The sequence below is a fragment of the Alosa sapidissima genome, chromosome 22, assembly GCF_018492685.1.
Source record: "Alosa sapidissima isolate fAloSap1 chromosome 22, fAloSap1.pri, whole genome shotgun sequence".
In the NCBI taxonomy this organism is placed as follows: Eukaryota; Metazoa; Chordata; class Actinopteri; order Clupeiformes; family Clupeidae; genus Alosa; species Alosa sapidissima.
The window spans coordinates 27,419,921-27,442,566 of NC_055978.1; the positions used below are offsets into that span (position 1 = coordinate 27,419,921).

Here is a 22,646-nt window from a genome sequence, read left to right on the forward strand (position 1 = left end):
GCTACACATAGACTCGGGCATACACACATGCACATTGGTTCATACACACATATGCACATTGGTTCATACACACATGCACATTGGTGCAGGGAAGATACATCTAGGATATGAAGGCAACAATATGAACCTCCTCTGCTATAGCCTAACATATTTGTTTCAACCATTACCTAAACCAGCTGATCCTAATAAGCACTTCAGCCAGTAGATCAGCTAAGTAGTGATACCAATTGTGTTAAGTGCACAGGCAGAAGAACAGCCCCAGAAAATGAAGCACAAGAAATTATGAAATACTGTTTAATGGCCTAACCACAATTCAGTAATGTTTCACGTTTTCAGGATAACTTTTCAATACAAGGTGTTTTCAACCAAATTCTGGTTTACATGCTCTTTAAACACATCTCATTTCTCATGTACATTTGTCCAGATTCCTCCATCCTCTTTATATTCCTTTCCTGTGTCCTGTGGTTATAAACCAGAGACTTTCTAATGAGGAGACACAGCACTCAAAAAATACTCCATAGAAATGCATGGGGCTAGTTTGTCACGCCAATATGGCCGTTGTCTACACATATCCCACCCCTTCCTCGGCAAAACGTCGACATGTGAATACATTGAGCCAATCATATGGTGTGTTGTGAAGACATCGTGCCAATCATGTGTTGTGATCTCGCCGCTGGAGCAAGATTGGTGTTCGACCCAAAGACTATGCCGATGAGTGCCCATAAAACGTTGGTATATGGCCGCCGAGTGGAGGGACTTGCCTAAAAGGACTTTGGTTAAACATGTTCGTGAAGTAGAGTAGGCCTTTTCTTAAAAGCCCATTTAAGATAGAACTGAAGAAAATATTGGTGAATGAGGCCCAATGAGAGAGTCCATTTTACCACTTTGCAGGAAACACAGAGATTATATCATTCCATTTGCTCTAGTAATCAGAAATGGTCTTATACTTGACAACTATGTATTTTCCCAGAGGTAAAGTGAAAGAAATTCAAAGCTATCAGTTGGTAAGTGTATATGGGAACTACATAGATGTACACACATGTGCTTCTGTGTGTGTGTGTGGTCATGGGTTCGCTCGAGTGTGTGTGTGTGTGTGTGTGTGTTTATCTGTGTGTGTGTGTGTGTGCCTACTTGCCTGCATGTGTGTGTCTTTTTATGTGTGTGTGTGTGTCTGTGTGCATGTGCATTGCAGGGCAGCCGTGGCCCACTGGTTAGCACTCTGGACTTGTAACCGGAGGGTTGCCGTTTCGAGCCCCGACCAGTGGGCCACGGCTGAAGTGCCCTTGAGCAAGGCACTTAACCCCTCACTGCTCCCCGAGCGCCGCCGTTGTAGCAGGCAGCTCACTGCGCCGGGATTAGTGTGTGCTTCACCTCACTGTGTGTGTTCACTGTGTGCTGTTTGTGTTTCACTAATTCACCAATTGGGTTAAATGCAGAGACCAAATTTCCCTCATGGGATCAAAAAAGTTTATATACTTATACTTGTGTGTGTGTCTGTGGGTTCGCTTGTGAGTGAGTGAGTGAGTGTGTGTGTGTGTGGGGGGGTAATTGTGGGTGTGTGTGTGCTAGTAGCTGATATGGCCCTCCATGAACGGAAACCTTTGAACCTGTCAGCCAAAGATACCAGCGATTATAATGTCTCGTTTTTGCCTTTTAATTTTTAACTAGGTGGCACTATCCCTCAAATGAGTGGATATGGGATGGGTTGACATGGCCCCTGGAGGCCAACATACAAAAATACGGTTCTCGAGATATTCACAGAAAACTGTGTTCGGCCATATACAGGACGATTGGTGTACAGTCAAGAAATATACACATATATTCATTTATTGTATGGTCCCCCATGAACGGAATTCCACAAAACTTAGTATGCTTTCAGAGGGTGTCATAATGATCCTACTTTTGGCCCCAGCCGTGGCGCGACTGCGCCGTGCGACGGCGACCCGGGTTCGATTCCTGCCCCGTGGTCCTTTCCAGATCCCACCCCGACTCTCTCTCCTACTTGTTTCCTGTCATTCTCCACCTGTCCTGTCGCATTAAAGGCATAAAAGCCCCAAAAAATATACTTTAAACATTTTTTTTTATCCTACTCTTCAAATGTCGTGCAGTTTTGAATATATCAGCCAAAGATACCTGCGATTGCAACGCCTCGTTTTTGCTTTTTCATTTTTAACTAGATGCCACTATATCCTTGTGGGGATACATGCCCAACAAGTTTTGTGCAACCCGGTCTTTCAGTGCCCCTGGAATCGTTGACACAAAATTACTGAAGAAAAAAAGAAAAGAAAATGTATAACGTATAATAATAAAAAAAAAACTTTATAATAAAGTGATATGGTGAACCAGAACTGAGTAAGGACTTTGTAACTGTGTTCTTGAGTTTGTCCTTGGTGTTTTGGTGCATATCATGTAACAAGCCTTTTGGGTGGGACTATAATATGCAATAATATGTACTGTATCTGCATGGCTTAACGTGTGTTCACGTTTTTGAGGTGTTTAGTGCTTGAAATTGAATTGCACATGTGCATTCTGGCCACTAGAGTGCGACAAAGAAGATATTAAACACTGCCTACAAGCAGGGTCAACCAAGCTGCCCATGTTCTGAAAATCTGAGATGATTATGATGCATTTGCGATGCATGATACACATTTTACACTTTAATTGCTGTAGAAGTAACTGCTCTCTCTCTCTCTCTCTCTCTCTCTCTCTCTCTCTCTCTCTCTCTCTCTCTCTCTCTCACTCTCTCTCTCTCTCTGCTCTTAAGTGGGCAAATGTCATTGTTAGGAAAATAAATCAATATATTTAGGTATTAAGTGAAGTAGATGTAAGGGAATTGCAATGCTGCCTTTCCCCCAGATCATTTTCAGTGCAGTGATACATTTCACTATTGTATTGCACTTAAAATGCCTAAACAATGTCCTTCAGTTTGCAATGCTTTTTGATGTTTTTTTACCTGCAGGAAAGCAATTCTTCAGCAAGGGGGCAGTAGAGCCCTCTCCAATGCAATTGGGAAATATATTGTCTGTCTATAATTTATGCACAAAAAATATGAAATGATAAAACAAATAGACCATTTCTGTTTATTTCATTAATTAAACTATGTAAAGAGGTTTGACTTACTCAGGTGATGGTTTATTGTTGATAAGTAGGACTTGGAACCTCGAGGAAAGGACAGGACCTGCAGGGGGGGGGGGGGGGGACAATGGCCTCAAACAGCTTTCCCCCCAAAATGACAGTAAATCAACCAATCAGTTCAGTGGAGAACAAATCATGATCGCCTATTGAGTAAAATGATGGATCAGGTTCAGTTGTCTTTATTAGGCTAGGTTATAAAATGTCGGCCGACATAGTTTATGAGCATGATCAACGTTTATTAAAATAAAATAAAAAACGTGTTGACCAATTCATTTACAAGGCTTCTTACCCGTTTGCCTCATGCAGTAGCCTATGATACTTTGTTGACAATTTCAAAGTCGTTGTGAATTTCAAATGTCAAACAACCTATACTGCCCCCTAGTGGCGACGGAGGTTACAAATAAGCTCTCTCGAGCTCCCACCCTCGGAGGCCGAGAGGGAGGCAGTGAACACAGGCTTGTTGGACGAGGCGCCCAGAACAGAGCTGTCAGAGCAGCAAGACAGAGCGGGCCGGAGTAGCTCCGCTTTTCACACCAGCCGCTGCTAAATCAAAGCCGAAAACGAACCTACGGAAACTACAACCACAAAAACTGCATTACGACTGTACAGTGAAGTGTATTCGAACTTAGTCGATTCGCCGCCCTCAATGGAGCGCTTTTCTTTGAAGTATTAAAGTCAATCCGATCCGTTTTGAGCGAGGATGAGCGTGAACAGTACGGGGACGGGGTCGGCTCCGTGCCGCTTCGCCCATTATTTCGTGATATGTGGAATAGACACCGAGACTGGGTTGGAACCAGATGAATTGGCCGGTAAGGTTAAATAACTACACAAAGTGTTTTTTGTTTTTTAACACCACATCTCGTGTTTCGACATCGGATTCCTTTAAGGTGCCTCTGTCGAAGGCAGCATAAAGCTGTAAAGACATTCAAACAAACATGAGCTCTGTAAAGTTGTTGTGTGAAGTAGGCCTACTGAGAGGAGTGAATCGATTACTGTCCTAATTCATTTGTAACCTATTGCCAAAACTGTAGACTGTAGAGAAAGTTAAATGGTTCGCAAAAGAAACTCTCAACTCTTGTTCGAGGCCGTCTTTGTCAACAAAACCACTCAGCCCTAAAGAATGCAGGCTATGCTACAATTTCGTTGACCAGAGGAATAGCCTATCCTATTATGATTATTATGCCTGATCAACCTTTTGTCCAATAACCCAACTGCGTAGCCTAAAACCGAAGTGGTAACGCGAGTTACAAGGATATGCAACATATCGTTGTTCTGAAATTCTCAGGCTGTTTGTTAGCAGTTCATGTTCTATGTGATTGTGAATGTCATAACCTGAAAATGAAATGAAAGCCACCCTTTCTCTGTGTGAGTGTTTTTAAAAAAAATTTTTTAAACAATCTTAATAGAAAAGTGTATTGATATGAGTCATTGGTGGCTATCAATGGCATTGTATTCCTTTATGCAGAGGGAATCAAAGTAAAGTAGGTAAAAGAAACGGTAATCGTGCTGTTTTAAGTTCTTGTATTGTTGTCATGCATATGTATGTTCATAGTACACCTTGTATAGGAAAAGGTGGCAACAGCATCAAGGTTGGGGTTTGATACCAAGGAAGCACACATACACTGGCAGACAATAGACTTGTATTGCAGGCTACACTGCATCATTAGCTACCCAAGGTAAAACAGCTTGCTAAATGTTTGTGTAAGAGTAAGATCAGAGTGCTATTGCACTGCGACAGGCTCTTTTGCACAACCAGAGAGAGAGAGAGAGAGATGTCTTGATTTCATTGATCACGTCTCTTCTGTGTTAAAGTGCAGAATGTTGAAACTGCAGCTGTCTAAGCGATGGTACATGGTTACTCCTAACAACATATTTGATTGCATGACTGTTCTGTTCTCTTGGAGCTCTACTTTGTTTTGGTCATCTTGAATTTCCCCATGGGATCAATAAAGTATCTATATATCTATCATCTTTGTCATTCCTCTTTGCCCCCCTGCCCCCCCCCCCTCTCTGGGGGTGATTGGGGAGCTTTTATTGGGGCTGCTGTGTGGTGTAATCTCTGACTTTTGGAGGATTAAATGGTGGTGGTCTTTAGCCCAGGACAGTGAGCTAAATCTATAGGCCATATTGGTGGTCGTGTCCACAGGCGTTATGTGTTGGGTGTGTGTGCATGCATTATTTGGATAGCTGCCCCTGTGGTGTATGTCAGAATTAGAATTCCTGTCCCTGGCATGGCATCATTTGGGCTCTGCCACTGGGCCCACATGGCATCACTGCGCCCATATGGCATCATTTGGGCTCTGCCACTGGGCCCATATGGCATCATTTGGGCTCTGCCACTGGGCCCACATGGGAGCATTTGCCACTGCAGAGGGCAACTCGGCCTGTCTGACGCTGCGTTGGGAGAACCAGGCCAGTGTGCTCCGTCTGCTCCTGTTTACACTAGCATGGCTAAAGAAGGACAGGTGCTAACCCAGGCAGGAATCAGCCAAGGCACAGACGCCAGTGCCCCATTTCTGTTGTGACATCTTAGTAAAAAAAAAAAAACTAGTTGAGAATGTTGCAAAATGTCAGGTGGTGTAGTGAAAGTCCCTTAATTGTAATCAGTATAATTCATTTGGAGGGAGTCATGTGGATTTGGATTCAAACTAAGATTCCATGGTTACCTTTAGAGGCTTTGGAAAAACATTACCCCTGTTTTAGTTCTTTTACCTCCATAAGCATGAACTACTGACATCATTGTTGCTGTCATTGTTCTGTTGATCATATTAAAGTGTCATTTTGTACATTATTTCCTCCACAGAATGAGAATAGGTCTGATAAGTGTTGCAAGTCTGGCCATAGTCACCCGTCAAATTCCTGGGTCTCTTCCCATCTTCAATCTGTGGACAGACGCACATTAAGTTTGAGGGCAGAAGTATTTGAAAGGGTTAGGGCAGGATTAAGGCTGCGCTGTTGGGGTGCAGAGCGCTCTGGCCCCATCTGTCCCTTAAGAGCACACATCAGTATATTTGAGAAGGGTTTAGTCCAGCCCCCAGCTCCAGATGTTGGACGAGGGACGCTCCAGTCACACGGACGTGGAGCACATCTGGCTGCATCCTGAGCTGCTTGGGTTGAAATGTTGACGTGGTCTTTGGTGGGACATTGTGATCCAATCAGTTGGGGGCTGGGTGTCAATGGGCTGTAACCAGACCCTTCTCTCCTATCAAACAAACATTGCCATGACGGGTCATTAACAGTCAAGCTAGAACAATCACAGCCCCCCCCCCCCCCCCCCATGCAGAGGCCTAGGGCATCCGGTTAACCCTCACAGAAATACTCCCATGGATCAAGTGTCTTAACGTTTAGTTGGCCCAGTCTCGCTCACATGTCTATAAAATACTCCAGCACTCAAGAGAGCGAGCGAAAGCATGCGTGACCCAGATTCATAGCTGCAACTTATTTCTGGCTGTGCTATCCTGGGCCGTCACTGTGAAAGTATCTGGCCCTGCCTTTGTGTTGGGTGGCCCTGTTTCCCCTGGCCCATTGTTCTGGTCATTGGAGCAGATTTCCTGTGGATCGCCTGCATGACTGCTCACCGGGTATCTCCTGGGTGTGCGTGTTCTTTTGGGTTCGTGCTCACCCACTGGCTCTCTCTCTCTCTCTCTCTGTCTCTCTCTCTCTCTCTCTCTCTCTCTCTCTCTCTCTCTCTCTCTCTCACACACACATATTCATATTCATTCCCAGCATGAGGATCTCATCAGTGCTATCATGGTGGTGACGAGTCTGGGGTTTTCTCTGGACTGTCCCGAACAAATAGCATCCAGGTGAATATTCTCATGGTCACAGTGGTTGCATATGGACACATGATGACATAGGCTTAGGCTGTGACTATTTTGCGACTGAGTATTTCAGTGGATATTTTTGCTAGGTCTAATTATTTAGAGCTGTTGATTATGAAAATGGGGCATGTAGTGAAATGTTAAACGTGACCCTGTCCTTATGTTTGGGTTGCCCTCCATGTTTGTTTGTGTGTTGTTTATTAATGTGGTGGTTGTCCCAAGCCCTGCGGAGCTGGCAGTGTTGTGTTGATGGACAGTCTCTCTCTCTTTTTCTCTCTCTCTCTCTCTCTCTCTCTCTTTCTCTCCATCGCAGCAGCTGCGAAAGCAACCTATGTGCTGATTTGATTATGCAAACAGACACAGCAACCTTTTCTCCTCTCTTTCTCTCTCAATTCAATTCAATTCAATTGAGCTTTATATGACAAAAAATACCATTTGTATTGTCAAAGCATACATGTACGTAGTAGTGTGTAAAGACAGAAAACAAAACATCATGCATCATACATTACTGCAACGGCAGTGTGTGTGTGTGTGTGTGTCTCTCTCTCTCTCTCTCTCTCTCTCTCTCTCTCTCTCTCTCTCTCTCTCTCTCTCTCTCTCTCTCTCTCTCTCTCTCTCTGTATGGGTGTTGTAGCTGAATGCTTGGTCCCCTGCATCTGCAATGTCCTCTTTATGTGGCTGCCTGGCCTGGGCTTACAGGAATAGCTCAGGCAGTTATGACCCTCATCTTTAGTGGATTGTGAGGAGATAGGTTTGATCATTGCATTTTATTAGATGTTACCTCATTTCCTACTGTAAGCGTGACAGATAAATCACACAAACACACTCACACTCACACTCACACTCACACTCACACACACACACTCACACACACACACACACACACACACACACTCTCTCTCTGTCCCCTTTATTTCGTTCTTCCTCCCCTGTCTGTGGAAGCTTGTGTTTGCATTGATAGAAGCTTCCATGGTTCCCTTTATTAGTTGTGGTCCAATATTCTAAGAGGCCCCAAAGGCTTTTAAGTGACTTCTTGCTAAATTGCCTTTTATTGGGTTTGTATATGACAGGGGGACAGCGATGCTCAATTTGGTCCATCTCTCTAAGGATCACTTTATGAGACAGGATGGAAATGGATTCAGTACTGGAAAGCTGTTTCAGAATAAAAGCGTATAAATAGTCCATTCTGGCACGGCGTTGGACTTCTGTGCTGTGATGTGCATTCTGAGCGTGGGGCATTCTGGGCCAAGAAGGAGAGCGTGAAGCTTTAAGGTGAGAACCAAGGCACTATTTTAGGAAGAGAGAGAGAGAGAGAGAGAGAGAGAGAGAGAGAGAGAGAGAGAGAGAGAGAGAGAGAGAGAGAGAGAGAGAGAGAGAGAGAGAGAGAGAGAGAGAGAGAGAGAGAGAGAGAGAGAGAGAGAGAGAGAGAGAGAGACTAGTTTAATGTTTTATGCTTGCTGGAAGTTCCTCCCTCACCCACACACCGTGTGGAGGAGATCCGCACACTCAGATGCTTGCAATGCTTTGCATAGCACCAGAATGCAGTCCTGCTCCAGTGCACTTCACTCTCGGTTCCTGCTGCACATGTCCGGGTATGGCCTCTCCTCCTTCCTGTTGCTTGTGCAGATGGTTCCTGTGAGGTTCTCAGCAGGGCCTGGTCCTCGAGGGACGGGTCATTGTTCCCTTGCCAGGGCGTCTTTTTACACCTGTGCCAGAACTTGCACCTCCTCGTCCTCCTTATTTACCTTCCTGTAATGAGGCAGTATCAAAGAGCCAGGCCAGTTTGGAGCTCTGTGATAATTAGGACCGAGGACGTTAGAATGTCTAAAACTGAAGATTGAACGTTGCGGCGACTCTGCCTTTGTCCTTGATGTCCGAGCGTGCTAATAAAGCTAGTTTTATGGACTCTAGAGGTGTGAGGTGGGTGACTAGTCTCCGTCTCCTCAGCTACAAACACTTTGCAAATATGACTGACGCCTCAGTGCAGAGAGGGAGAACACAAAGGGTTTTAAGAGGGCTTACAGCCCCAGCCATCTGGTTGGAGTGACCGGCCTGGATGGTAGTCTGCGGAGCGGCTATGCTAATGTTGTGAGACCTCCACCCCCCCATATCCTCCCCCTCCCCCGCCAGGGACCCTGCCTTCCCACAGGGAGGCCAATGAGGTAAGGGCTCCCCTTTATCTCCATCAGACCCACAATGTCCAGGGCACTTGGTCTCCCCCTGTGATGCTCTGGACAACAAAGAGATAAAAGGAAATGGCGAGAGGGGACTGACTGAAGGCCATTTTTAAAGGCACGAGGGCAGAAACGTGCTCTCTTGCTGCAGAGGCTCTTAAATGCTGCGCTGGGTGAAGCCTGTCTACATGCTCGCTCGCTCTCCTGCCATGGCTGAGTGCACACTGCACACTTCCCTACGCTGGAGTCATTCCTCTCTGCCGTGTGTGTGTGTGTGTGTGTGTGTACAGGGATGGCAATATAGAGATGGATAGAGGAAGACGGCCCGGTCTCTGTTAAGCCAGTTAGTGTAATCCTTTCAGACGGCTCCTCGAGGCCCCTCTGATCGCGGCTGCGCTAAGCTGGCCTGCCCTGATCTGGGGTTCATCTGGAGATGCACATTTGACCTAGCACACATGTACACTGTACACACTGTATACACATCCAGACAACTCCCACACCCCCCTCCCATGTGCATGCAATGACTCTGTTGCAGATGTCTGCTTGGGCTAAATGCTTCATTCAGTGCCACAGTATAACATGGGTTCTCTCGTCAGTAAAAGGATGACTGCCTTATCATTAGAAATGCATTACTTGCACAGTCTCAAAGGCATACCTCCTCCACCCTCTATGTGCAACCCAGCAATCATGTCTCCATAAGCTATCCATTCATCTGGGAGTAGCAGGGGCTCCTTGTCATGGCTACGAGCAGATAGCCTGGCCCTCTCTGCCTGTATTGCAGCTCATTTTGTTTCACTTAGATACCAGTCTGGCTACTGTCAGTGCACGCTTCCTTCTGCCCCTGGCATGGCGGACCAATCAGCGGAAAACATTTCCAAATGGAGAGTACCCAGACTCTCTTCATGAAGTGAGTGGCCTGGTGGTACCAGGCTAACCACCAGTTACATTTCATGGAAATGCACAATACATAGTGGGGAAACTGCATGCGAAAATACATGTGCAATGTGTATGACTTCCTGCCAACCAGGGATTTCCTTAGTAGCTGCCGCGTAATCTCGATTGTACCACTTCCAGGAAGAAAAATCTTCTCAGAAAATAATCGTATCTAGCTGAGTGCTTACTGCTTCCTTTGTAGCTGCTTCCAAATGGCTCCCCTTAAATGGGCAGTTAACCATGGGATGTGCTATTGAAATACAAATGCTTGTCTGCCCTTTAACCTGCGAGCCCATATGCTGTGCGTTGCTCAGCTGTTGATGGGTGAAGGGGCTGGGGCCCTCAAGGGGGTGCAATACAGGGCAGTTGGGGGCTGCAGTTTGGCAAGGTCAGGGTCAAACAAGAGAATGCACTCTACTCTACATGCCTGGTCATGTTGTAATGGGAGATGAAATGAATGAAGGCTCTCTGGGATTATGTGATGGTTTAGAAAACAGTAAGCAAAACTTAGAGTTCTTTTGTGGTGTCGGAAGTTTAACATGGGTTTGCACACGGTCTAATCTGAAGATCTTTGTCAGATATCTGAACACTGTGAGCACTGTCACAGGGGCATCAGAAAATGTCACACTGATCTTTCAGCCCAGCGCCTGACACAACAGCTGTAGTGATCTGCAGAGATGCGTCATCAACTCATGACTTGTTACAACCTGTCAGGCTTTAAACCTGGCTTGGCTTGACTTGCCTTTCCCTTCACTCAGACACATTTTCACAAGGTCTCTTGTTTCTCAAGGCTCTCTGGGATGTGTTTGATTTAGACAAAGAAGCCAACTCCTCCAACACCAATAAAGCGCTGGAGGCTGAAATGATGGGTGGCATCAAGCCTCGCTCTCTCTGCCAGGAAATACCGCTGTGACTCATCTTCCGGTAGCTTCCACGGATCTCTCTGCAAGCCGTTGCCAGGGCTACACGTTCTGGAAAGGCTCGGCGGTGAATGCTATGTGACGTCCCTCCTCTCCATGCACGTCACGCTCAGGACTGACCAGACCTCCTCGGAGGCTTGAGGGCCTCGCATTCTTCTGCTCTCTCAGTCAGGGAGCTTTTACTGACGTCTTGGTCAGAGTGAGCAGCAGGAAAGGGACATGGTGGACAGGCACTGCCCATGCATGGAGCTGGACTGTTATTATATGTGTCAATCACTGTGTATAATGTGTTATGGAAAAGAGGAAATGCTTACCTTAGCAGTTGTGATTGGAAGTGTATGGTATTCTGTAATCAAAAGGGGACTGTAAGCCATGCTTTAGTCTGACTAAGGATGGACTCTTTGGTTTGGTTGTTTTGTTTCCATTCAACATGTCTGAATACTGTATAAAATAGTATAAACATGTTGGGACAAATTATGGCTATTAGCAATTAAAGATTGATTTATTTCACTTATAAATGTACAAAGGTAGCAGCCTATAGCCTCCCTCAGTACTAATCACCAATATCACAAGCAGCTGATAGGCTGTAGGAAACCAAGAGGAATAGCAGAGAAGCATTAGCCTATGTTCAGCCACACATAAATCCTACACACTTGTGCACTGCAGCCTTGTTGCTGTTGTCATGTGCCAAGTGTCACTTTGTGTGGGGAAAAAGAGCCACTTATGTGTCTCCCTTTTGGTACTCACTGATAAGTCAATAATGTTGCTTGGTGCCATTTGCAGTCTGTAGTCAGCAGAAACACACTGGGCCATAATAGCGCTGTACTGTGTGTTATGTAAGCAGATTTACAGCATACAGTGTGACATAACGATGGTTCTCCATCTTTACAGCACCACTGGGTCTCCATCTCACAGATTACTCCAGCGTTGGACCACACACACACACATGTGGACACATGCACACGCGCACCCACACACACACACGCACACACAAAGCTCCCATTACAGAAATATGTCCACTGGGAGTGTCTCGGTGCAACAGACATTACTGTTGTGTAAATCAGGCAGAGTGAATGGCACATTCAAATCAAAAGCCCATTTCTGTCCACTATTCTAAAATGGAGAGTTCTGTCTCTGTTTATTAGTATTATGTCATCATTTGTGTGACTGAGCATTACACTGATGCAAGCACCACTAATTGCAATCATTTATGAGCGGAATTTGTGTGTGTGAGTGGTGGTGTGACTGAGTGACACGCTGTCCCGATCTCATTGACTTTGACCCTTGACTGTGCTCCAACTCAGCAGGTAAGTCTCCTGATAAGCCTCCGTAAACATTCCCTCCTCAGTCAGAACGCCCCTCGCTAGCTGATAACCCCTCTGTCACAAGCCAGCTGTGGTTTGTTTGGGTTGATGAACTAAAGGTTATCTAAACAGTCAATCATCTGATGTGCATAATATGAGCAACTAAGGGAATCTCCTCCTCAGTCAAAAACATGTGATGTGAGTCACTTCTTTCTGGCCTGTAAGATAGACATATGTTTCATATTATACAACAATTGGGTTCTATGGAACTATTTATTTGTTTCTGATTGGCCGAGAGACATTCCATGAGTTGGAATATCCCTGGACATTTCAACTCAGACTTTGCACAGCTAATAATAAATCACTCCGCGATACAATGCGAAGATTTGACACCCAGCTCTCCACTATTTCAAGCAATGGGTTACTCCTTAGCAAACCATAACAAAACATAACGATCTGTGGATTAAGCCACACAGTCAACTCAATGTAAGTAAGATAAACGAGGATGCTAATTGTTCTCAGTATTGCCAGCATTGTGTATACTATGATTGTCACTTGGAGGAGACTTGTAGATAACTAACGTTAGCATAGTTAGCTAACAGCTGCTAACGTGCTAGCATCGTCACGTCAGGCTGTGCACAGTAGTGTAACATTTATTCACCATAAATTAATAAAGTTGAGTGGTTCTGCAATGTAGGCTATGTTTCCGTTTTTTTGCAGTACCATGTCCCTTACATGACCTGGCCCAGTGTCCTTGTAACATGCATGCAGCAAACCTAGATATGAATGTGATTTCAGCCCGACTTTCAACATTTCTTTCAAGAAGACACGTAAACCACAAAGACCCGTAACGAGGGATCTGGAATGTTGGTTACCTAGCAACCAAGACGCTGTCTATTGAAAAGGGAACTATTTTTTGATGCGTAAGAACGATGTCGAAATTAACATTTTTAAACAATATTGGGGTGTTTTCGGATTATTTAGTTTGTGAGTTTGTGGTAGAATTGTTGTATAAAAGCAATATAGCACTCGTGATCGTGGGATTGGTCATGGATATTCCCACGGCTGTTGTTGCCTGCGCCACTCGGCCTCCGGCCTCGTGGCTACGGCCGAACAACACCCGTGGGAATATCCATGACCAACCCCACTCTCACTCGTGCTATATTGCTTAAACATTCCATATGATGTTAAAACGGAAGCCTTGTAGGGCCAACTATGATGCTGATAATGGAACTCTCTTGAAAGGGTCTATAAAGCTCCCACAGTGATCTGGCAGCCATGGTGCCAGCTCCCCCTCATTCCCATGTGGATGCTTTATGGTTCCTTTTAAGGGCTGTCAGATGGAGGCACCATGCCAGGGTAGGTGTTGTAGCATGTCTAGTGTGGAGTTGATCTGAGGGAGCGTGTGTCAGGGGATTGTTATCTCTGTTCCCCTGAGTCAGTGTCCACCAAGGGGCATGAAAGCACGCTAGCGCCTGGGGATGGGTTGTGGCAGGAGCAATTCTCAGGCGTCAGCCTGCCAGCCCGGTCGAAATACTTTTAGAAAATCTGATAAAGCTGTATCTTCTACAACTGGCAACAAATGGACATGGACGCTCACATTGCTGTGGAAAATGGAGAGATCCAGAGCAGATGGTGGATGGAGTGGACAGGGGGTATGAGGTAGTGCTGCGTGTGCTGTTGCAGGCCAATGAGTCTGCTGTAGGGCCAGTGGGTGGTGGTGCCAGTCTTTGGCATCATGGAGGAGTGAGGAGGGCACTGAGGAGAGAGAGGGAGAGAGAGAGAAGGGAAAAAGAAGAGATAGCTGATGCTGCCGGGGTCTTTGCATTGTAGACAGACCACAATGGGCTCATTCGCCTGATGAGACCATCACTGATCAGGAGTCAGTCTGTGCCTGTCTGAAGTCACACACATACACACACATCAACACACACACACGCACACACAAATGCATGTGTATTCACACACTTCATGCACCATCAACTATCAACACAATAAAGCCAGTCTGTCACATCGATTGAGTTTTAAACACCGAACAAGCCTTGAGCAGCCGCCCGAGGCTTCCCCACACTCAGAGAACAGAGCGTCCTCTTCAGGGTTTGACTTGCGTTTGGATCATGTGTTTCTGAGGGTTGTCGTGAGGCCTCTCTCACACAAACAAATCCCTCAGTCTTGTCATCCTTCACTGGGAAATTACACCTGGGTCATGCAGCCTGCTGAACATTTCGGCTGATGTTCTGGGAATGTTTTTTGCCGATGTTTGGGAATAAACGTTTTTTTTTTTTTTTTTTTTTACAAACATGATAACATATTACATAACTGTTCCTCTCCCTCATATTCACGATTTGTGCCTTTATTTATTATGACACCAACAGAGAGTTGAGATGCTCCAACCCTTAATAACCATGGCTGCTCTGGCCAAGAAATAATCTCAAAATGAGGCAGCTAGGTTTTTCGGCTTTGAATGAAGTTAAAAAAAAAAATCTCTTGACTGATCCAACTTTTCCCCTTCATCATACTTTGATTTGTTGTGTCTATACATCAAGTCCTCTAGTCACATGTCCCAGTTGGTCATGTTGTGAGGGTGGGACAGTCCAGTAGACTCCAAGCCTATTTCCCTCATCGTGTCACCTTCCAGTCCAGAGCTAAGCAGATTTCAGCCAGGCTGCGTTAGGACGCTGTGTGTAAGGGTGATTATGAAGGGCAGAGACGGGCAGCACACTAATGATGGAGCGCTGGAATAGTGATGGACAGCACATTGGGTAGAATTAAAATCCGCCATCATTTTAGAGCAGAGAGGGGTGAATAGTGAACCATTTATCTAATGTCTCTCTCTCTCTCTCTCTCTGTCTCTCTCTCGGCCTGTCTGGGGCCTGATTTGCATTCTGATGAGGTCTAAAACTGCAGGGGACTTGACAACCGTCAGCTCAACGCTTTGTTTTGTGACAAAGCCAGTGAAGGGTGGGACTGATGATTCCACAGCTTGTTTTCACCTGATTGTTTTAAGTTGCGATTTTTCTGTTCTCTCTGGAAGAGTTTATTTTTTTTTGCTGAATCTTGTCTCTATTTTGCTCATTGTTGTCTTTATCAACTGCATTTGTTTGTAGAAACTGAACCTTTTACAAAAAACTCTTCCCTCCAATGCTTTCCTAAACGCTGTCATGACCGAGAAGGGAGGCTAAAAAATGGCCAACATCTGTTATGCAATCCCTCTAGATTATGCATGTTCTGTCTGGACACTCAATTTTCTCCCACAGTAATGCACTTATCCGTTTTGCTGATGGCTTTTTGTCACACGTTGTTGTGATCCCCCCCCCCCAGTGGCTGGAGCCAGTGGTCCAGGGGAGGGGGAGGGAGACTGGAGAGAAATTGAGATGAATGAAGGACTGTGAGTTCTGATCAGGACAGAGATGTGTAATCATCACATATGATGTTATTGTGGGGCAAATGCATACGGTTTAGTTGCATCATGGCTGTTGCAGAGGCGAGTGATGTGGTTATTTGTTCAGTAGATGAAATTGAGCAGAAATGTGCAGGTTAAATCGTCTAGAATGATGTGGGTGTTGTGATGCAGGAGACCTGCTAGGAGACCTGAATCAGAGTCAGATTGGTGTTATGTGAGGCATATCAGTGTTTTCATGTTCTGTCTGAATTTGAATACCCAGCACTGTGGCAACTATGCAATGCAAAGTAGGCACAGATTGGTGGCTGATTGTGGCTGGAAAAGGCCTGAGGATTAAACTGCTGATTAGCCGTCTGCTTTTCTCACCAGTCTGGACACCAGTGGGGCAGTGGAGTGTCTTAGCAACATGCTAGCTCTATATGGCAAGGCAGTTTTGTCTCTTTAATCCAGAATTATCCATAGAATCTCCATTGTTTCATATTTTGATTCACTATACATTTCATTGAAGAGTGTTTTGCTAACGTCGGTCTCCCATACAGTTCCATGAACTGTCTTCGGTAGGCAGAACCACATTAGCTGAAGGAGAGGGAGGGTCACGGGCCATTGTGCTAATGGTAAACGTTGTTTTGCTCAGCAGACATCGCTGGTCTTTTCACCAATCCCTCCAAATCCATGACTAGTTGCCATGGAGACAGATGGCTTTGATGCAGAAGCAAATGATATGCGTGTCTGGAAAGAGGCCCCCCATCCCCCCACTCGCTGAGGAACATGGTCCCAGGGTCCCCTTGATTTAATTACCTTCACAGAACACAATTCATATTGCCTGTCAGCCCTGGCATCATAGGAAGGTGCTTGTGCTTGGAAGTTACTCCCTCCAATAGTCTTGGCTTCTTTTTCCTTTTGTCACTACAACAACAACACGTTACATTTATACAGCCAGCGCTTTTCTCAACACTCAAAGCGCACTCTAGATTTTGCTTCTATATCACAGAAGGAAAATGTGTCCAGAAGCCTTATGTGGCTACTGCATGGCCGTTACTGGAATTCCACAGCTGCACAATGGCACGCTGACGAGCTGTATTTTGAGAGGGACGGCGGAAGCCTTGCGCTACATTCTTCTGTTCTGGAAACTGGGCCAAAGCGAGTATCTGACTGTTATAATAGTCACTGTTTTTTCCAGTTTTGAAAAGCAACATAAAAGTGAACGTTTCCATTGCCTCTCCTGACTGAAATGGGGTCCTGATGCTGTGAAATGGCCGTGTGGCTGTGGCTTGTTGTCGTGCGTTAGTTGGTCAGAGAGAGCACTCACCCCGAGGGGGTCAGCCTCAGCCTGGCCCCTGCTTCCTCCCTGCATGTGATACGAACACTGCAGCTAATAGCTTGTTTTTCTTTCCTTTCTTTGCTTGTTTGTCTGTCCATCTCCCTACCCCCTTTTCTCTCTCTCTCTCACTCTCTCTTTCCCTCTCTCTCCCCCTCACTCTGATTAACTCCCACATGCTTACTTCCTCTCTCTCTCTCTCTCTCTCTCTCTCTCTCTCTGTCTCTGTCTGTCTCTGTCTGTCACTCTCTCTGTCTCTCTCTCATTTTTCAGTCTTATTCTCTGACCTTCTCTATTACTCTCATGGGTGTTCAGTGGACAGCTGACAAGGAAGTGTCTGTCTCTTGGGTGGTTTGTGGACAGGGCTCTCTCTCTCTCTCTCTCTCTCTCTCTCTCTCTCTCTCTCTCTCTCTCTCTCTCTCTCTCTCTCTCTCTCTCTCTCTCTCTCTCTCTCTCTCTCTGTCTCTGTCTCTGTCTCTGTCTGTCTCTCTGTCTCTCTCTCTCTGTCACTCTCTCTGTCTCTCTCTCATTTTTCAGTCTTATTCTCTGACCTTCTCTATTACTCTCATGGGTGTTCAGTGGACAGCTGACGAGGAAGTGTCTGTCTCTTGGGTGGTTTGTGGACAGGGCTCTCTCTCTCTCTCTCTCTCTCTCTCTCTCTCTCTCTCTCTCTCTCTCTCTCTCTCTCTCCTCTCTCTCTCTCTCTCTCTCTCTCTCTCTCTCTCTCTCTCTCTCTCTCTCTCTCTGTCCACTCTGGTGCACTTGAGCATGACCGCCAACAGCGCTACAAGTCTTTGAGGCTGGAGCTGTGCTAAATTAGCCCCTCAGATCTCCATTCCTGGTATTGTATCTCTGTCTGAGAACCCTCTCCTCCCATCCTGCCTTACTCAGAGATGCTCGGGGTGATATCGCGATTGAGGGCTATGACTGACTCAGTAGAATATCTGCACCTCGTCCAGCTTGCAGAGCCATGGCTATTTATATCCCCTTTCATCAGGGCTTGGGAACAGTGGGTGTGCTTGTGTTGCCGCTGACGGGGACAGCAGAGGATTCTGGGTAAGCAAAATGGTGTCCCCCAACAGGCTTGTGAATTGATGCCTGTCAGTGGAAAGAGAGAGAAAAGCTCTTCAGTATCCCTGAAAGAAGATGTAGGCCAACATGGTGCCATGTTTTAGGAGGAGGAAGAGGAGTATGGATTTTATTCCTGGAGTGGATCAGACATAGCAGAAATAGCAGAGCAAGTGATCATCTCACTAATGGCTGACATTCACCATTCACCTATAATAACAAACTGCCTTTGCCGAGGAGGGAAGTCTTTGATCTATAAAAATAAACTACTACTACAATTAAATTTGACTGAGCAAAATGTTATTCGTTAGAAACTGAAAAACAAAAGGCAATTGTGATCAATCGTTAACCAAATCCTGGAGGGAAAGGAAGCTGAAATAAAGTTAATAACGTTATTGAAAAAGGAAAAACTGGGCACTGGGCTTACTGCACAGTAAACCAATGGAGGGAGGCGACCACACCAAATGATTCTTCCACCTCATGAACCCAACAACTCTCAACCATTCTTTTCCCTCTGATTCTTCAGCAACTTTGACACCCAGTAAAGAAGTAAAATGAAGATGGCAGGGTCTGAAAATGATGGATGTTACACACACACACACACACACACGGCTTGAGTTCTAGTGAGTCATCTTCCTGCCCCTCCTCCTCATCCTCTCTGGCCAAAGGGACACAAACAAAGGCAGTAGAATTGCAGGGTGATGACATCACTCTCCCATAGAGCACTGCTCAGCCATGACGGTCATTTGGGCTGCCCTCCGGACAGACCCTTTGTGTTTCGTACACACACACACACACACATACATACATCTGGCTGGTGATAAAAGAGTAAAGAGGTGTTGTGTAAAGATAATTCATGATAATTAAGAGGTTAGTAAATAATGAGCCCCGTCCGTTATGTTCCTTTCTCTCTCTTTCTCTCTCTCTCCCTCTCTCTCTCCTTCCTGTGGGCAGATGGCGGGGTGCTGTTGTTTTCTGATGGCCAGCCTTGGAGGGCCCTGTGTGTGTGTGTGTGTGTGTGTGTGTGTGTGTGTGTGTGTGTGTGTGTGTGTGTGTGTGGTTGCTTGCTGTTGTTGGGAGCAGTAGAGTGGCACTGCCACCTGCTTTGGCACCGTGCCGCCTGTGCAAGCCCCGCCACGTAACGGAATGTGCCCAGAAGAGCAATGAGCGGGCCGGACCAGCGCCAGCACTACGGGCCCTGGCACAGAGAGAAGGAGAGAGGAGGGAAAAGACTGGAAGTCTGAAAAGAAGGGGGGATGGAGAGGTGTTGGAGGGAGGGAGGGAGAGAATATAGTAGGATAAATGAGGTTGTGAGTTCTGCGTAGGATAATTGAAGGTCTGCGTCTCCAAAGTTGTTTTCCCCTAAAGCTGTTTCTCAGGAATTCTGATTCACTTCAGTGGATCGAGTCCCAGTGTGACACAGGATAGGAGCAATGCCTCCACCATCCCAAGTCTAAACCTGCTGTGGAGACATTTCACAACCAACACACTCCTGTGGCACATTTGAATTTCTTTGCAAAAGACATTTCTACCCCACGCTTTGGGTTTCTGATCAATTGAACTGAGCAGCACTCTGTTTCTGCTGCCAGAGAGTGCGTAATGCACCAGCACATGGACTTGGTCTCTGCTCTTCATTGAGCTGACTATGACGGCCATTTAAGAAATTGGATTGGCCTGCTGAGTGCTGTGTGTAGGAATGATGGAGAAGCCAGTTCAGTACGCTGCCTGCTCCTTTGTAGACATCTGTCCGTAGGAGGAGAGGGGATGTGAGAGGGGGAGCACGTCTTTAACACTCTGGCCTGGGACCTCATGTTGGCATTATTCTCTCGTCTGTCTTCGTATGGTCTTAACTGGAGCTGTCCACCCAAGCCGGTCGGCGCACACTTTGGGTGTTGTGCATCCGACAGACGCTGAGGCAGCTGTCCGCATCACCCGGTTGTCGGGGCGACAAAGCCTGTCAATCACGGGGCCGTGCTCATCATGCACGCTGGGTTTGTGTGCTGGATGTCTGAACTTTGAGCTCTGCCTGTGGAACATGGAGGCCATGAATAATGCAACACCGTCTGGGCCCAGGCTATATTTCTACAGCCCATTATTATTTGTGTGTGAGTGTGTGTGCAAACACATGTTTGTATGATGCTCGTGTGTGTGTGTGTGTGTGTGTGTGTGTGTGTGTGTGTGAGAGAGAGAGAGAGTGTGATTATTCTTCATTAATTCAGCAGAGGCTGATTTAGACCAACTGTCAGCAGATGTTTCCCTCTGGTCTCCTGTGTGTGTGTGTGTGTGTGTGTGTGTGTGTGTGTGTGGCCTGTTGAATGTTGTACATCTCGTTCTGGGAACTGAACTGTGAATCGGGACTATAGGAGTTACATTAACCCATGACCCCGTATGCGCACACACACACAGTATCATATGCAAACACACACAGACTCTCTATTTGCGTGATGATGTGCTGTTCTTTCTCAGGGTTTCTCTGGAGAGAGCATTCAGTGGTCTGCTGTTGATGTTGTGAGTCCATGGGAATGGACTGCATTTTCTTTGTGCCCTCCCCCCTCCTGTCTCCGCTTAATGGCCGAGTCCGTCAGCCCTTTCATCTGTGGATGAGTGTGAAATTAATTAGCAATTCAAAGGCAGTTGTCCACACTTGTCCTGGGGAAATGAGCTCACCTCGGAGAAGAATGGAAAGGTAATGGGCTGGAGGAATATGTCTGTCTGCAGAGGGGAAGTCATTAACTCACTACTGGACGTGCTGTTCTCCCAATCCAGCGATCGTGACAGTGCAGGGCAAATATTTCTCTGAAGCATGAAGGCACTGCGTGTGTGCATGTGTGTGTGTGGTTTCCATTGTTTTTAACGCACATGGGAACACATGGGAACAAAAAAGTGAATTCATATTCAAATAGATTTAGTTCTTTATTGTATTGTTGGGTGAGGTATTGTTGATTTTGTTTACATCATTTAAGAGACTCAATTGGAGCTGCATAATATGCACTTGATGGCCATGTACCCCCTGCTAGGATGTGGAGGTGTTTATGGAGTCTTTCTCTCTCTTTGAGGGGCAGCTTTATTGGGCCTGAGTGTCACTGATGGATGCTGGTCACGCTCCCAGCTGGCCCACACGCAGCGCTGGGCAACCCGGGGCAGACACCCACCGCTGCTGACCAGCATGCATGGACGCTCTGGCCAGAGATCGCCCCACATGCCATGCCACACACGGAGAGGCTGAAGGCACAGGGCTTTGGCACGGTTGCCAATCGCTTTGGTCGTATTCAGAATCTGAGCGCTTTGTTTTGAGGGGGAAACCCACCTGGGTCGAGATGGACTGAATGGGTGGCAGGTGTAGAGCGCAAGGAGAATAGAGGGAGAAAGAGAGAAAGAGGAGAGAGAGAAGTAAATTGAATTTTGCCGTTTGAGATGTATTCATTAGAGGAGTAATTTAGCCGCTCCACTTTCTGAGTCTGCCTGGGCCTTTATCTCTCTCTACTCCCTCTGTGAGTGTGAGTGGCGTCTGCTCTGTGGGCTTCATGGCTGAGAGCCAGCAGGGTGCTGTGAGGAATGCGCACACACACACACACACACACACACACACGGCACATCCCCCTCTGTTCTTCTGCTCCTGGCTGACTGACCTGGAGTCAGGCGGTTCCCATCTGATGAGGAGGAGATGAGTGAGGGGGCCACAGCGAAGATGTCTGATGCACACCAGCCTCTGCTCTCCTCTGATCTCCACGGCTGGCTGCCCCAGAGGTCATAGGTCACGGTGGTTGTCATGGCCTCCTGGGTACTGAGGTTGGCCCTGAATCACTGCCCTCATTCATCTTCAACGCCGATTTGATCAGCATCTGCTCATGCAGTTTATAGATCCGTACAAAGACATAGAGCAGGGCTTTGCTGGGGTTCAAGTCATCTCTGCTCTACTCAGACGGAAGTGTTGTTTTCTTTTTGTGGAGGAAGTGTTTAGCATATCAGTCACTTAGCATCTCCCTGCATTCAGGTCACTTGAGGACGCGATTCAGAAGGAGCCCACGTACTCCAACAGCTCTGCTCAGTTTGCATAATGCTACTGCACTCTCCCCAGCATCATGTAGTGAGAGCTTTCCTGGCATGAGGTCTGTAGGCAAGTGTTTATTCAGGTATGTCTCTGTGTTGCAGTGCAATAACAGAATCCTCCACCACGCTGATTGGTTCTCAAGGTTAGGTTTCACTGGTGGGGAAGCCATGTAAATGGAAATCAGGTTTCTTGGCCAAGTATACTTACAAGGAATTTGGTCTCTGCATTTATCCCATCTGTGAATTAGTGAACACACAGAGCACACAGTGAGGTGAAGCACACACTAACCCAGAGCAGTGAGCTGCCTTGCTACAGCGGCGCTCGGGGAGCAGTGAGGGGGTTAGGTGCCTTGCTCAAGGGCACTTCAGCCGTTCCCACTGGTCGGGGATCGAACCGGCAACCCTCTGGTTACAAGCCCGATGCCCTAACCAGTAAGCCACGACAGCCCCCATTAGCTCAAGCCTAGTGCCTTTTGTTTCATTTTAAATAGGTAGGCTTGATAGCACATGATCGGGGTGC

General features: G+C 46.5%; 1 protein-coding gene across 1 annotated transcript in view; it reads left to right on the forward strand.

Moving 5' to 3' along the window:
- The first annotated feature begins 3,584 nt into the window (after positions 1 to 3,584).
- dennd5b (DENN/MADD domain containing 5B) overlaps positions 3,585 to 22,646 on the forward strand; it is a 58,093-nt gene continuing 39,031 nt past the window's right edge. Inside the window, 1 exon segment of the mRNA XM_042078616.1 lies at positions 3,585 to 3,944. Coding sequence (XP_041934550.1) covers positions 3,836 to 3,944 — 109 coding nt within the window. The 5' untranslated portion in view covers positions 3,585 to 3,835.